The sequence below is a fragment of the Lissotriton vulgaris genome, chromosome 6 (genome assembly GCF_964263255.1).
Source record: "Lissotriton vulgaris chromosome 6, aLisVul1.2, whole genome shotgun sequence".
Lineage (NCBI taxonomy): Eukaryota > Metazoa > Chordata > Amphibia > Caudata > Salamandridae > Lissotriton > Lissotriton vulgaris.
In genome coordinates, this window is record NC_141694.1 from 1,889,001,535 (window position 1) to 1,889,016,223 (window position 14,689).

The 14,689-nt window shown below is 48.0% G+C and overlaps 1 protein-coding gene across 4 annotated transcripts in view; it reads right to left on the reverse strand.

Annotated features, from left to right (window-relative positions):
- Positions 1 to 2,921: 2,921 nt before the first annotated feature.
- Positions 2,922 to 14,689, reverse strand: part of LOC147709785 (uncharacterized) — a 1,097,608-nt gene continuing 1,085,840 nt past the window's right edge. For all 4 annotated transcript variants that reach the window (XM_086928225.1, XM_086928227.1, XM_086928228.1 and 1 more), the window contains one exon: positions 2,922 to 3,510. In XM_086928225.1, the coding sequence (XP_086784351.1) occupies positions 3,464 to 3,510 (47 nt within the window). In that variant the 3' untranslated portion in view covers positions 2,922 to 3,463. The remainder of the gene's footprint in view (positions 3,511 to 14,689) is intronic.

The window sequence follows — 14,689 nt, forward strand, 5'->3', positions numbered from 1 at the left end:
TTGAGGGGCTATGGCGTCCCAGTCTTTTTCTCTGGAAGTCAGTCTTTCTGATATAATAAATGCATATGATTGGTCAACTGAGACAACTTTCAAGTCATTCTATTATAAACCTATTGATGATGTAGCGTCAGTGGTGGTGGCTAAACTTTGAACAAGCATAATCGGAGCCTCCGGTCCCGACATAGAATTAAAAATTTGCGAACATTTGTGACAAGAATTTTCAATTCTATTAAGGACACTGCGGCAAGGATTATCCCACCCAGAGTACGTGTATTTATATTCAATATTTACATTGCAATAATACTGCATAATGATTATATTGTATTTCCCCCCTGTTTTTTTTTATTGTGATGGTTGCAATATCAGATGGGGTTATGGGTATTACGGATTTTCCTTTCTATTGCAGGAATGGATAGCAAATAAAGCGTGAGGAAATTATACGCTGGAATATTTGGAGTGTCTATCCAGTTCGATCTTCGACATGGCTGTCCATTGGTTGTTCGCATATGGTTGGTCGAATCCCCAGATTCAGAAGTTTAGCCTCGTTGGGCTCCGGATGTCTTGGTGCATGAAGAATTCCTTCATCTCAAAGGATGGTTCTACCGGATTGAGTTCTTATTTTGTTGGATTTAACTGTTCTATAATCACCAAAGAAAGAGGACATGGTTGCCTCGGATTTGGCTTATATAGGCATGCTCTCTATGGTTGTTATGGAGCACTAGGTGCTCATGAGTAATGTGGGGCTATATTATCAAGAATGGGCGATACATTATCGCCGCTTTTATCGGCAGGAAACTGCCTCTAAAGCTGTGATAATGGGCTTGATAATATGCCCTTGTATAATAATATGCCCTATAGAAGCCTAGGTTAACACCTGAACATTATCTTCTATGGGAATTTTCAAGGGCATATTATCAAGCACATTATCGCCGCTTTAGGAGCAGTTTCCTAGCGATAAAAGCGGGGATAATGTATCGCCCTTTCTTGATAACATGGCCCGCAGTTTTTTGGATAAGTGTTATTTTATTGGCTCCTGTAAAAAATAAAGAGCAAAGAATGAGAAGCATAATCCTCACCTCCGTGTCCTCAATAGAATTCAAAATTCTTGTCACGAATGTTCACAACTTTTTCATTCCAAATGTTCACAGTGTCTCAGCGCTGACTCAGCGCGGGCGGTCGAACACGCCAAGATGCCTGGTGCAGGGTGAGGAGGTTGCCGCTGCAGTCTTTCTCTCCTGGCGCTTGTGCAGCGAAGCCCACAAATGCCACGCACAACGAGGGTCAGTAGAGGGTGAGGAATAGGAGCTCTCCGTTCGGTAATTATCCCCGCAGTGTGGGCACAGACCAGGAAACACAGTACTATCGGATCTTAGGGGCAGATGTATCATCACCATCATTTGCGATTTTCAAATAGCGATTTTTTAGAAATCGCTATTTGAGAATTGCAATTTGGGATGTATGTAGAAATTCGCTATTTTTAAGCGATTTCTTAAAACTCCTTAATTGCGATTTGCAAATTGCTAATCGCAATTAAGGAATAATTTCCCATTCATTTATTTGGGCCAGGAGGCCCATAGGAAGGAAAGGGAAGTTATTCTCAATTTGTGATTCGCAATTTGCTAATTGCAAATTGAGAATAATTTCAAGGGTCTCTGAAATTAACATGTGTGCGCATATGACGCACATACATACCCTAAGGGAATGTATGAGCACCACATGGCACCTTTACAAATGCCAAAAAATGCATTTGTAAAAGAATTCGCAAATTACCACCAACTACAAGTTGGTGGTAAGTTGCGATTTCATAGTGTGAAATCGCAAAACTTTATTGTTTCTTACATAGCATTTAAGGGATCGCTTTTTGTGATTCCTTAATTTTGCCGTTTTTTATGTCGCAAAACTCTGCTATTATACGAATCGCAGCTTTTGCAAGAAAAAAAACGGATGATACATCTGCCCCTTAGTCCGGTAAGTATCCCCCCAGCCAGGGCAAAGACTAGGAAACACAGTACTAACGGTACTGCCAGACCATAGGACTTGCGGAAGTAAAGCCTGGTGCCATAGGTGCCGGACACAACAACCTCGAAGGACATGAGATGCCCCGGGAGCCGCTTCTAATTAGCAGCCGCCTGTGGCAAGGATCCAGATGAGACACGAGGGACATCGTGGGAAAGCAGGGCGAGCGGAGCGGCCGGCGGGGCTCCGGGGATAGCCCCATAAATCTGCAGCAACGACTACAGAATACCGCGGTAGGAGACTAACCAATCTAGGTTTTATTCATGTTACAGCAAAGGAGCTCGCCAAGGGAGTACACACAGGTACTGCCTGCTTCCCCAGGTGCAGCACACCCATCCTTCAGATCCAACACACAAAATCCAAGGGGCCATAGCTAAGCGACGCAGAACACTGCACTCCAGGCAAACAGCCATAGGTCAGAGAGAACAGATTTGTATAAGACAGGCTTCTTTTTAGGGTGAAACTGTGGGAGAAAAACAATGAGTCGGAATACTAGCCAGAGGGATTGCAAGAGGGCTAGACTAAGTGCAAGCATTCCTCCCATCACCTGTATTTGACTATTCACCCCAAGTGCCAAGGCTGTGTCCAGGATAGGCCTCACAACGCTGGAAGCAGTCGAGAGCCACATGTGTCCTTCTGGAGGGGCCTTGCCTGGCACTTCAGCAGTTCATGGTGAACCGTTCCCATGCAGTGCAGGTTTCTGTCTGAAGTGGCACAGTGAGTGAATATCAATGGGTTACACATAGACATCTGAGACTACACCAAGGTGTGGCACTTTGAACCCGGGTATTGTATAAAGCCAGACCTGTTGAATTTGTTAAAGGAAGTTTAAGATTGGTCTCTGCTGAGATAGCGACAATAGAGGAGATTCTCTGATGCTAACCAAGAAATCAGAACACAAGACGTAACACATGAAGACACAGCTTTATTTATTGCTTTTAAGAGAAGAATGTTGGCTTGTGGTTCTTTCAGACAGATTAAGAGATTAGACATCACATTCACCAGTGTAGAAGGTTGTGCAAACTCCGGTTTGTGACAAATGTTGACCTTGAATAAAGGAAAAATATAGCTTGCACATATTACTTTTACACTAAAATAAACAATACAACAGAGAAATAATGGGATATAAGGGAAGACAATGGTGAGCAGCACAGACAAGCTGCGGTAAATGTGAGCACACATGACCAGAATCACACCACCAGCTTTTCTTGGATTATCCCATAGACAAATGTGAGTGTTTTGCATTACTAAGCATTTTCTCCTCTACCAGAAGAGGTGCTCTAAACAGGCAACTGTAAAGACAAGTTCCATACCCCCATACCACACCTGTGACACTCTCCCTCAAGGTGGCAAAGCAGTGTCATCTGGGAAGATCTTTTGAAGAGAATCACTGGTGCAGCTTCAAAAGCCATACATATGATCTAACAAAGCTTCATACTCCCCCTCTTTATTTCTCGAGCAGTTTAACAACAACGCGGTCTGATTGATCGTCTTCTGTAAGGAGAAAACAACAGAAAGACTACAGTTATTATTTATTCAGTGTATTCACATCGTTATACATCACAGTGTGGACCCTTTATAATCAGTCAGTTGCTTGTTTCCACACGACCAGGTGACATTTCACGCTTAAACGATGATAAGTGCCCCTTTATTCCCCTCTCAGTAGTAGTTAAATGTATATCATTTAAATGGTTTGTTTCAAACACTCTCATATTATCATGTTACATAAATACACTTTTTTATGGTTGGCTTCTTTATTTGGGAAAGTGGGTCACCATGAGTTTCAAGGAAAACCTTGTTTACTAAAGGAGAAAGGTGGATGGATCCTTCCCAGCTTAGAATTATATTACTTAGTGGCCGCATCAATCAAGCAATCAAACAGGACTTGTGAACCGCGGCTAATCATCGGCAACAGTATTGATGCTCCGAGGGCTGATGCTATGAGGATCAGTTGACTGGCCAGGTCTTCAGTCCCTTCCTGAACACTGAGAGGCAGTGTGAGGTCTGGAGGTGGAGGGGAGGGCATTCCGGGACTTGCAGTGAGGAAGGAGATGGAACGTCTAAAGGAAAGTAGGGTCTGCTTTCATGGTCACCCCCACTTTTTGCTGGTGCCATTATGTTTTACTGACTAGTCTGACTGTCTGACTAGTCTCACTGGGATCCTGCTAATTAGCACAGTCTCTGCGCTTCTTCCTTAAATTGGACATGGTGAGTCCTTAGGTACACTTCTGATCGGCTACTGGTGTACCCCGATAAGGTACCCAGGGCATAGGTGCACCAGGGGTCTACCATGGGCTGAAGCATGTATTATGCCATCCACAGGAGACCACACAAACTGTGACTCAAGGACTGGCTTTGCAGCCTATGTAAGCTGGTGCTAGCACCACTTATGTGAGATATAAGTGTCACTACACTTAAAACCTATAAGTCACCCCTAAGGCAGTCCTTTCAACCCTGAAGGCAGGGTGAATAGTTCTAAGTGTGAGGGTGCCCCTGCATGAGTGGGACAACCCTAAAACCTTCAGAGCCCACACTTCTAGGTTTCAAGCGCATCGGCCATTACGCTATATAGAGTGGCCATGCGTCATTACGCGATGAACATCTCTAAACTGGCTGTAACAAACCCTGTTATGTTTGGGATCAAACATGTTGGAATCATACCCCCCACATCATAAATGGTGTGGGAGGTATGATTCTCTGCATTGTAAAGCTCCTCCGAAAGGTCACCACTGCTCCCAGTACCAGTCTTCCAGAACCAGACACCAAGCTAGGGCTGCTGCCTATGAGAGACCTGTTTCTGCCCTACTGGTGCTGAGCAAAGCTTGTGCAGGGGAAGGCAGAACAGCAGATATCCTTTCACAGGGAGGTGTGACCACCTCCCAGAGAGGGTTTAGTGTATTGAGGCAGGATGGGGGGCGCCTGCCAGCACCCTTGGGACTGCATAAAGGGCACATTTGGTGCCTTCCTTGCATACTCCAGCTCAAACCAGTTCAGGGAGCTGTTGGCTCCCACTCTGGCACAAAACTGGACAAAAGACATGGGAGTATCCTCCCCACTGTCAAGCCACTCCTGTGGGAGGGATCCCTGAATCGTCCCAACTCTTTCCTTAGGGTTTTTAAGGGCTTACCTGTGGATGGGTCCCTAGATTCATTGTGGGACAAGATTCTGATTACATACCACTTCATCTTCGACCGTCTGGGCACTCTGGACCTCACTAAACTTCGTATTGGGAACCGAGACTGCAACAGGAAAGACTCCTGCTGCTCCTGGTATCGTCGTCCTGCAAGTCTGCTGCAAAGTCTGTGGCTGTGCTCCATTCAGGTTCTTTACAGGGCCTTTGGACATCCAAGACCCCCAAAGGAATCTTCCATGGAGTGAAGGAGTCACTCCCCAGCATCAGTAGGCACTGAGACGCTGCCAACAGGCCTTCTAATCCTGGGCTCCCACGGACTCTGTAAGGCTCATCAACACAGGTGGTGGTGCTGCAAGTCCCTCGAGGCCTGCACTGGCTTCATCCTGAGTTTGAGGCCCGTATCCCTTGTTTGAACCGCTGGAACAGAACCCCTGTGCACAGTGTCGACTTGCCATTGCCAAGGCTTGTTGACTCTCTCTCCCAGAGATCTTTGATCTCCAAGAAACTCCAACCTAAATCATCTCCTGCAACCAAGATCTTAGCCTGCATTGCATCCTTTGCACCGTGGGCTTTCATCCTTTGGTGAGCTGCTCAAAGTCTTCTTGCAACTCCTGTGCCTGGAGGTCGATTTGAGTGTCTTCTTTGGCTCCAGTGGGCTCCCCTGTTTGCTCTGGGCCTGGTCTGACATACCTACTCGTGGTGAGTCACTTGCACCTTGCTCGTCCTGACATTGCCCCTTCGTTACCGACTCTGTTGTTTGCGGCTGCCAAGGCTTGGTGGTGCCCCTGCTGGCCACTGATCCCCTGGCTCTCGTGATCAGACATGGGACTGCTCGTAAACAGCTCCTGGCATTCCACAGCATTGCCTGGTCCGCTTCGCTGCAACTTCAAGGGCACCGTCAACCTCTACTGCGTCCCCGGCATTGGTGGGCATTCTTCTTCTGTGCCTCCTGGTCACTCCTGAGTGCCATAGACTCTGTCCCTTCTGATTTGAGGTTCTTCTCATCTTGAATCCACCTTTGGATTCCACAGGACTCCTTAGTCTTCTCCTCCAGCAGCACCTTTCCTGAAGTCTTCCATTGTGGTCTACTGTGGTTTCCGACGTCACTTGACACCTATGCACACAGTGTAGATATCCTGTTTCTTGGGGTATCCATGTGTGTGGTGACTCTCCAACCTTCCATCCTCCACAGGGTGTCTTCATGGACTGCTGGGAAGGGTTCTTTTTCTCTAAAACTGCAATTGTGACTTACCCGTTGACTAACATTGAGCATGCGGTCGTCTTCCCATTCTGCACACTATCTCTGTGGTGTTCCTAGATACTGACCTTGGGTAGTTCCTTGGGTCCCCGGCTCTTTTACGTCCCCTGGATCAACATTTGTCTTGAGTCGTGGTTCACATTCCACTGTTTTAGTATATGGTTTGGTCTCCCCCTGGAGACCATTGTGTATATGTGCTACTTACGTGCTCTATTTCCTAAGTATTGTGTTTATCTCTCTGGTTAGGCGATAATACAATGTGTTAGTAAGTGTTTGCAATAAAATATCTATTTTTATAACTATACTGTGTTATTCTTTTGCACCTAACTTATACAATAAGATTAAGTACTGGTAAAAAAGCTGCTTTACACTCTTCCTGGACTAACCCTTAAGGCTGCTCTCCACAGCTACCACTTAGAGAGCTTTCTAATGTTGTCTAAGACCACTAAAATCACCATAAGGGTTGTCTGGATTACTGCAGGGTGCTACACTTACATAAGTATGACCATATAAAAAAACAGCCTCTCAAATTGGTGTGCAGCGGTTGGGATTCAGGTCTGCATTGTTTTACCAGCTAATCTCGTTGTGGATAAATTGAAAATTCATCACTAGCATTAGACACATATAATATTTAGATAGAGTAAGTAAGTTCTACTGAACTTATATTGGTTGTTAAGGGTCTAGCATAACCCTTGCTCCAATCTTAGGAAGTTTCGTTTTCACTAGGATAGTTAGGTAGGTGCAATACCGCACTACACCTAGGGCCTGATTCACAGAACTAACTTAAGACAAAATCCTAAACTTACTACTTTTGGTATTCACAGAAGGCATTTAGTATTAGTAAAGGTAGGATTTTGTCTTAAGTCTGACTTAAGTCTGTCCTAAGTCTGTTTTAAGTCTGTCTTAAATCTGTCTTAAGTCAAACTTAAGACACAATCCTAACTTTGCTACTATTACATATGCCTTCTGTGAATACCAAAAGTAGTAGGACAGAATTAAGACAGACTTAGGACAGACTTAAGACAAACTTAAGACAAACTTAGGACAAACTTAAGACATACTTAAGACAGACTTAAGACAGACTTAAGACAGACTTAGGACAACAAACTAACTTTACTACTACTAAATGCCTTCTGTGAATACCAAAAGTAGTACTTTTAGGATTTTGTCCTAAGTTAGTTCTGTGAATCGGCCCCCTAGTAACCATGTCTTTATTTTGGGATACTAGTGTACCCTGTCTACTAGATACAGTGGTCCTAGGTTCCTGGAACTACAGACCCTGTGTACTTCTAGGAAGTAAAAGACAGGTAGCAATTCAATAAATAAGCATCTCTTGGAGCTGCTTATCTTAGATGGCCATCTCAGCCGGCGGCGGCCGCCATCTTGAAGCGGACTCGCGCGCTCAGGGCTGACTGGAGCGCCTATTTAAGGCGGGCCTTTGCGTGGCGGCGGTCTATATCACCTACCACATTGCTGCGCTCGCGCTGGCACTAGCGCTGAGTATTTTAAGATTTCCTTGTTTTCTATTTTGGTTCGTTTTTTAGTTGCACTTACCCCTGATTTTAGGCTCCTTGCCTGCAGCTCGCGCCCCTCTCTCCTCTCACCGCACATAAAAAACGGCATTCTTTGCCTGCAAAGCACCTCCACTTTGGTGGGTCCGGGTCCTGGGGGTCAACTTTGGGCGCCATCTTCGTTTGGGACATCTCAGCCGGCGGCGGCCGCCGTCTTGGAGCGGACTCGCGCGCTCAGGGCTGACTGGAGAGCCTATTTAAATTCGCTTCCTTACGCGCAGCGTGACGCGCAGGTGGACGCCTTCGCTTAGCCTGGGTCGTGCCGGAGTCCTGCCCGTCTGCGCCCGTCAGCGTCCCGGAGGCGGCGGGGCGGCGGGGGACGCCGGTCCGGCTAGACTCAGGTAGAGATGGTCTGCTACTCCTCGGCGATGTTGCGGGATTTGCAGAGCCACTCTTGCTCTTGCCGCTCCGTTTTCCCGGGGCGTTTTAAGGGTAAACGGCGTTGCCCGGGCTGTGGCTGGACGCCTTCCTGGACATATGTCAATGCCCCTCGCCCAGCTACGGCTGGCGTGAAACATCTGTGCCTGCTGCTCAATACTAGGTCTGTAGGATGCCATGCCCTGCATATATACGATCTCCTTGTCAGGGAAAATCCCTTATGTCTTTTATTGACTGAAACTTGGTTGGGAGAGGCGTCCAATCCGGACGTTTTTTCAGCCATTCCTCCGGGGTATAACATTTTCCGGCAGGATAGAGTGAAGGGAAGGGGCGGGGGAGTGGCGGTAGTGGTGAAAAAGAGCGTTTCCTGCTCAGTGCTTCCCCTGAACCCCATTGGGAGCTCTGAGTTGCTCGCCTTCACGCTTAGACTGTCCCCGGGCCAAGCTCTGAAGGGGTTGTTGGTATACAGGCCACCAGGCCCTGTGGGTTCTTTCCTGTAGGACCTGCAGACAGTTATTTCAGAGCTGGCGCTGTCTACACAGCACTGCGTGGTGGCAGGTGTCTTCAACTTCCACCTTGACGCGACGGACGACCCGGACGCGAATAAACTGCTGGATATTACATCCCCGCTGGGTCTTATACCGTTTGTGTCAGGTTCAACACATGAGAAGGGGCATACCCTGGATCAGGTGTTCTCGTCTGTCCCGATTACGGAGGTCGAAACCCTGCCGGTGCTCTGGACGGATCACAGGTTGATTAGATTTTCCGTGCTGGAGAATGGGCGGCTGGACAATAGCGCCCCTACGCTGCCTAGACCAGCTTCGAGAGCGTTGCACAGAGTGACGCCCGACATGCTGGAGCAGGCGCTTGTGGACCATCCATGCCACCTTTCGGGTGACTTGGAAAGTGACACCGAGGCTCTGCAGTTGTGGCTCACCGAAATGTTGAACGATCTTGCCCCTAGGGCAGCCCCCCGGTCCACGGCGATACAGCAATCTGCGCAGTGGTTTACGGAGGCGCTTCGTGTGGCTCGCAGCCAATGTAAGGTGGCCGAGAGGACCTGGCGCCTTCTGTATGACGGGGAGGCTAAACTCGCCTATAGGGCGGCGGTGAAGGCTTACCACCGGGACATTCTGGGAGCTAAGAAGGAATATCTGGCTAGGAGGATCGAGGCATCTGCAAACTCCTGTAAGGAGATCTTCACCATTGTGAAGGAGTTCACGACCCCCAGCTCCCATTTGGCCCCTCTAGTTTCTCCGGATGCGTGGGCATGTGATCTTGCTAGTTTCTTTACCAACAAGATCAAGGCGATTCAGGCCTCCTTCGTGGAGGGGACGGAGGATGGAAGCAGCGCCCCTGGGGCCGGTTGCGGACCACCGCACACGCCTGTGGCGGTATTGTCTGATTTTCCAGCCGTTTCCAGCGATGCGTCCAGGCTGCTGCTGGCCAATCTTAAATCTGGCTCGCCGCTTGACCCCTGCCCTGCCAAATTCTTGGCCGGGGTGGCGGCTGTGGTGAACCCGCTGGTCAACCCTATCCTCAATGCCTCCCTGAGGGAGGGGAGGGTCCCTAGCTCTTGGAAAAGAGCGATGGTGATCCCCCTCCTGAAAAAACCGGGTCTTGACGCCGAGGCTCTGGCCAATTATAGGTCAATTTCACTTCTCCCGGCTCTAGCTAAGATCACTGAAAAACACGTCCACGGCGTCTTGTTGAGCTTTTTGGAAGCTAAAAATCTGCTCCACCCATCCCAATCCGGATTCCGTCCTAATCTCAGTACAGAAACGGCTTTGTTGGAGGTCACTGAGATCATCAGGGAGACCTTGGATGTCGGCGGCAGGGCCATGTTGGTCATGTTAGACCTGTCGGCGGCTTTCGACACCGTCCCCCACAAGGCGCTTCTAGCTAGGCTTCATGACATCGGCCTCAGGGGAACTGTGTTCAAATGGTTCACATCTTTCCTTGAAAGCCGCCGCCAGACGGTCTGGGTTTCCCAGAGTTCTGCCGAGATGCCGCCACTGGGAGTCGGGGTTCCACAGGGCTCTGTGTTGAGCCCCACGCTGTTTAACATCTTTATGTCCCCTTTGGCGGCCGCGGTGGAGGCATATGGGGCCCAGATCATCTCCTACGCCGACGATACGCAACTCCTCTTCACATGCGGTAAAGACCAGGAGGTTGATGGAGAGAGAATTCGGGACTGTCTGGTAATGGTCTTCGACTGGTTCCAGTGGAACAGTCTGAAGGCCAATTCGAGTAAGTCTGAGGTTTTATTCTTCGGTTGCGTCACCGATCCGGAGTGGTGGCACTGGTGGCCGTCCGATATGTGTCCTCCCGCACAGTCTTCATTGGTGGCTAAAAATCTGGGAGTCAAGCTGGACAACCAGCTGTCGCTGAGAACACATATTCTCGGTCTAGCTGGCACCTGTTATGGAATTTTGAAAATGCTTCGCAAATTCCTGCCCCTACTGTCTGTGGAGCACAGGCGGATTACTGTGCAGGCTCTTATTGGATCAAGGCTAGACTACGCCAATGCCCTCTTTCTCGGCCTCCCTGACTATCTGGTCCAGCGCCTGCAGGTGGTGCAGAACTCCGCCGCCCGGGCAATCTTCGGCCTGCGAAGACGAGCTCGAGCTTCCGGGCTGCTACAGACGCTTCATTGGCTGCCTATCCGGAAGCGGATTCTGTTCAAATCCCTGACGCTGATGCACAAAGCTTTGTTTGGATCAGGAGCCGGATATCTGCAGCGTAGACTGGCCTTCTATCGTCCAGCCCGCTCCTTGCGGTCGGAATCCCTTTTTACAGCGGTGGTTCCGCGGGTGAGGAAGGCCCGTGCGGGGGGGCGCTCTTTCAGCTGTAAAGCTCCCCAGCTGTGGAACGCGCCTCCGCTTTTGCTCCGCAGCACTGCCAATTTGCTCCAGTTCAGGAAGAGCCTGAAGACCTGGCTTTTTAATCTTTAGGCTTTTTTACTGTTTTCTTTTTGTTTTTGATTCTGTTCTTGCTCTGTTGTGTTATTTGTATTCTGAGTTGCAGGTGGAAAGCGCCGGGACACTCTTTTCGAGTAGCCGTGCGCTATATAAAAGCACTATAACATAACATAACATAACATAACAGATGATCTCCAGAATCCTGACAGGTCAGGAGAACAGCATAAAGTAGGTGAGGATGCTCCAGGAGATGGGTCAGGAGGGGTTTACCCTAGTAACCAAGCATGACCAAGAGGAGTCTGAGAGCCCTACCTTGGTGAACTCTGATCCAGTGAATAGTGCAGATGGAACAGAGGGTGTCCCTAGAAGTAAATCCCCCTTTATTCATGCTGGAGTGTTTAGAGCAGACAGAGGAGATCTAAGTCTCCCTCTGCTGAGTCCAATGCTTCAGGTCAGTCCATAGAGACCTCAAACTCTAGCCAGAGAGAGGACTCCTTGGAGAGGGAATACCGCCTGATCAAAATGAAGAAGGTGACACTTTAGCTCAGGCGAGGTCAGTTTGCCCTTGACAAGGAGGTCCTGGATGTACAAAAAGCTAGGAAAAATACGGGACTAGCATCCCATGGTGGCAGTCCTAGTGTCCCTAGAATCAGGGGAAACTATTTTGATACTAGTAACTTGAGAAGGATAATCCCTCCTAACCAGGAGGGGGATGACATCCAGAAATGGATCACTTCATTAGTGAGGGCCAGCAAAGCTCAGAAGGTCCTTCAAGGGCAGTGGGCAGCTATCCTTTGTCTCTGCTTTTCTAAAAATTGTAGAGAGAGATAAGCTCCTCACTGTTAAAGAAGAGGATGCTGACAATTATTCAGTTCTGAAGAGTGCACTAATTGATGGGTTTGGCTTAACCACTGAGCAATACAGAATTAAGTTCAGAGACACCCAAAAGGCACACACCCAGAACTGGGTAGATTTAATTACTAGTGCTATTAGGCTCTGGAAAGCTGGCTTCATGGAGGCAGGGTGCAGGACTATGGAGGACTGTACAATTTCATAATGTGGGCGCAGACTCTTGATAACTGTCATAACCAACTTTTGCACCAGTACCTGGTGGACTCTGATCTGACCTCTCCCCAAGAATTGGGAAAGAAGGCAGACAAATGGGGCTACACCAGGGTGAAGCAGAAAAACCATGGTAATGGAGGTGACCAGAAGAAACAAGGTTCTTCCAAATCCCAAGATAAAGGTGGAGACAAGGGTAAAGATAAAAAGGAGTCTTTTCAAGGCCCACAATAACCAACATCTGGGGGGTCCCAACATTCCAAGAAAGACAAAAAGACACATTGGTGCTTTTAAGGTAAAGGAAAGACCAATTCGTCAAGAGATGAGATGCTGATTGTCCAAAGGCCAAGGAACCTGCTACCACTGCCCCTAAGGCAGCAACCAAGGGATTACATGGCTTAACCTTGGGTTCTGGGGTGAGTTCTGGCCTAATCAGAACTCCAGCCCAGGTTGTTCTACGCTGTGATGGTGGCATTGAAACTGCCACCTTACTGGAAAGTCCCACTAACTTGGACAAGTACAGACAAAAGCTTTTGATCAATGGAAAGGAAGCAGTAGCATTCAGGGACACAGGTTGAGGTTCCGTGACGATTTGAACCCGTGTTTTCAACATTGTCGTAAACTCATAATTTTGGTACCAATGAACCGCAAATGATCCATTTAGCATATCCTGGTGTTTTCGCTATGTTACGAGCAAGAGTACTCCTGTTATAAACCACATTTCTGATTCTCCAATGGCATCCATTTTAGATCATGGCATCCATCTTGTTTCCTTGCCCTCACATAGTCAATGGACGCGCAGTGACCTCTGATCAACTCATTTCGTTTAAGGACACGTAAGCTTTAGCCGGCGATTCACCTTGCTAGTGACACGTGCACTTTAGAACAGAAACGCTGTGGCCGCATGACTCGGCAAAAGCTGCCTCCCCAGCCTGAGGCCAGTCCTGCTATACTGGTTCTCGTATTCGTTGGCCTGATCATGATTAGGCGGCCGAAGCTGGTAGCCTTGCCCATTTACAACCCACAAACATCTCTTATCCTGCTTTTCTATCTTCCGCACCTGGCTCTGCTCCTTTCCTTCTGGGCCTTTATTAGGGAGAGGTAACAAAATTTATGATGAGGCGGTCTGGCTCTTGAATGAAAAGTTGACATGGGATTATGATGGAACAGTGGGAACCCCTCGTTTGTAATGTTTTGACATCAGATATTGTTGACGATTCTTGTGTAACGCCAAATATTTATTGTTTAGACATAAAGGTTTAGAAACATACCAACATGTGAAGAATTTTGCCCCTAGCTAAAAATTCTGTATTTAAGGAGCAACCCACTTGGTACAAATCGAACAGGCTCCTAGAATCTGCCCGTGTGTAGTTTCTGTGACTTCTGTGTCCCTGTAGTAATAAACCTTTGGTCTTTGACGCCACCATCGAGAAACCCGTGTTTCTGTTTATTTGTGCACCGAGACAGGTAGAACTCAGGGGTCTTCGGGTGTTGTCCCTGACACCTCTGGACAGTACCAAAAAGTCCAGAACTCAAATTGGCGCCCAACGTAGGGCGACGTCATTCGGTACCGGTCCAAAAGCCTGAAGAGTTCGAGAAGCTTCGTGTGAAGATTCCAGAGGGAGGCGCCCCACTTCATCGATCCCGGCATATCGCAAAAGTGGCCCGACGTTCTCTTCCACGAGGGTTCCCGTTCGGACGGCTGCAGTGGTCCGCTGCCTTGACTGTCGCCCTGTCTTGGACCCGAGGTGCAGACCTTAGTACGGCGAGACAAGACGGGTTTCTCCTTGGTGACGTCTTCAGTGCCTCAGTTAAGTATTAAGTGGTTGCTAGTTGTTTGGTTACTTCGTAAGGGTTTGCTCCTGTTTGGATAATCCTTTTAGTCCTTGGTTTGGTTTGGTTTCGTAAGATTATCACTGGTTGTTCTAGTTACGATAATCATTTGGTTTAGTTTGGGTATCGATACATTTGTTCGCTTTGGTAGGCCTAAGTTCTTGGTTCGAGTGCGCATCTTTGTTTGTGTCTGTTCTGTGTTCCGGATTATAAAATGGTAAGTCGGAAAAATTGTATGTTGTCTTGTTTTGGTTGCAACAGGGATTCCCGGTTGGAGGACTCATGTCTGGTTCCTCCGATTGGAACTCCTGTTTATGATCTTTATTACAAGTTCGGTGTGGGCCCTATCTCTTATAACGAGGTATGGATCCGCTACACGGAAAAAGATGGTGTCCTTAGTTGGCCACTGCATGGTAGTTTTGAACCTGAGATTCTTGACAATTTAGAAATGAAATTGTTTAAGAAGAAAGCCCGGCAGGCAATGTTTGATTCTTTCCGTTATTGGCGAAAAGAATCC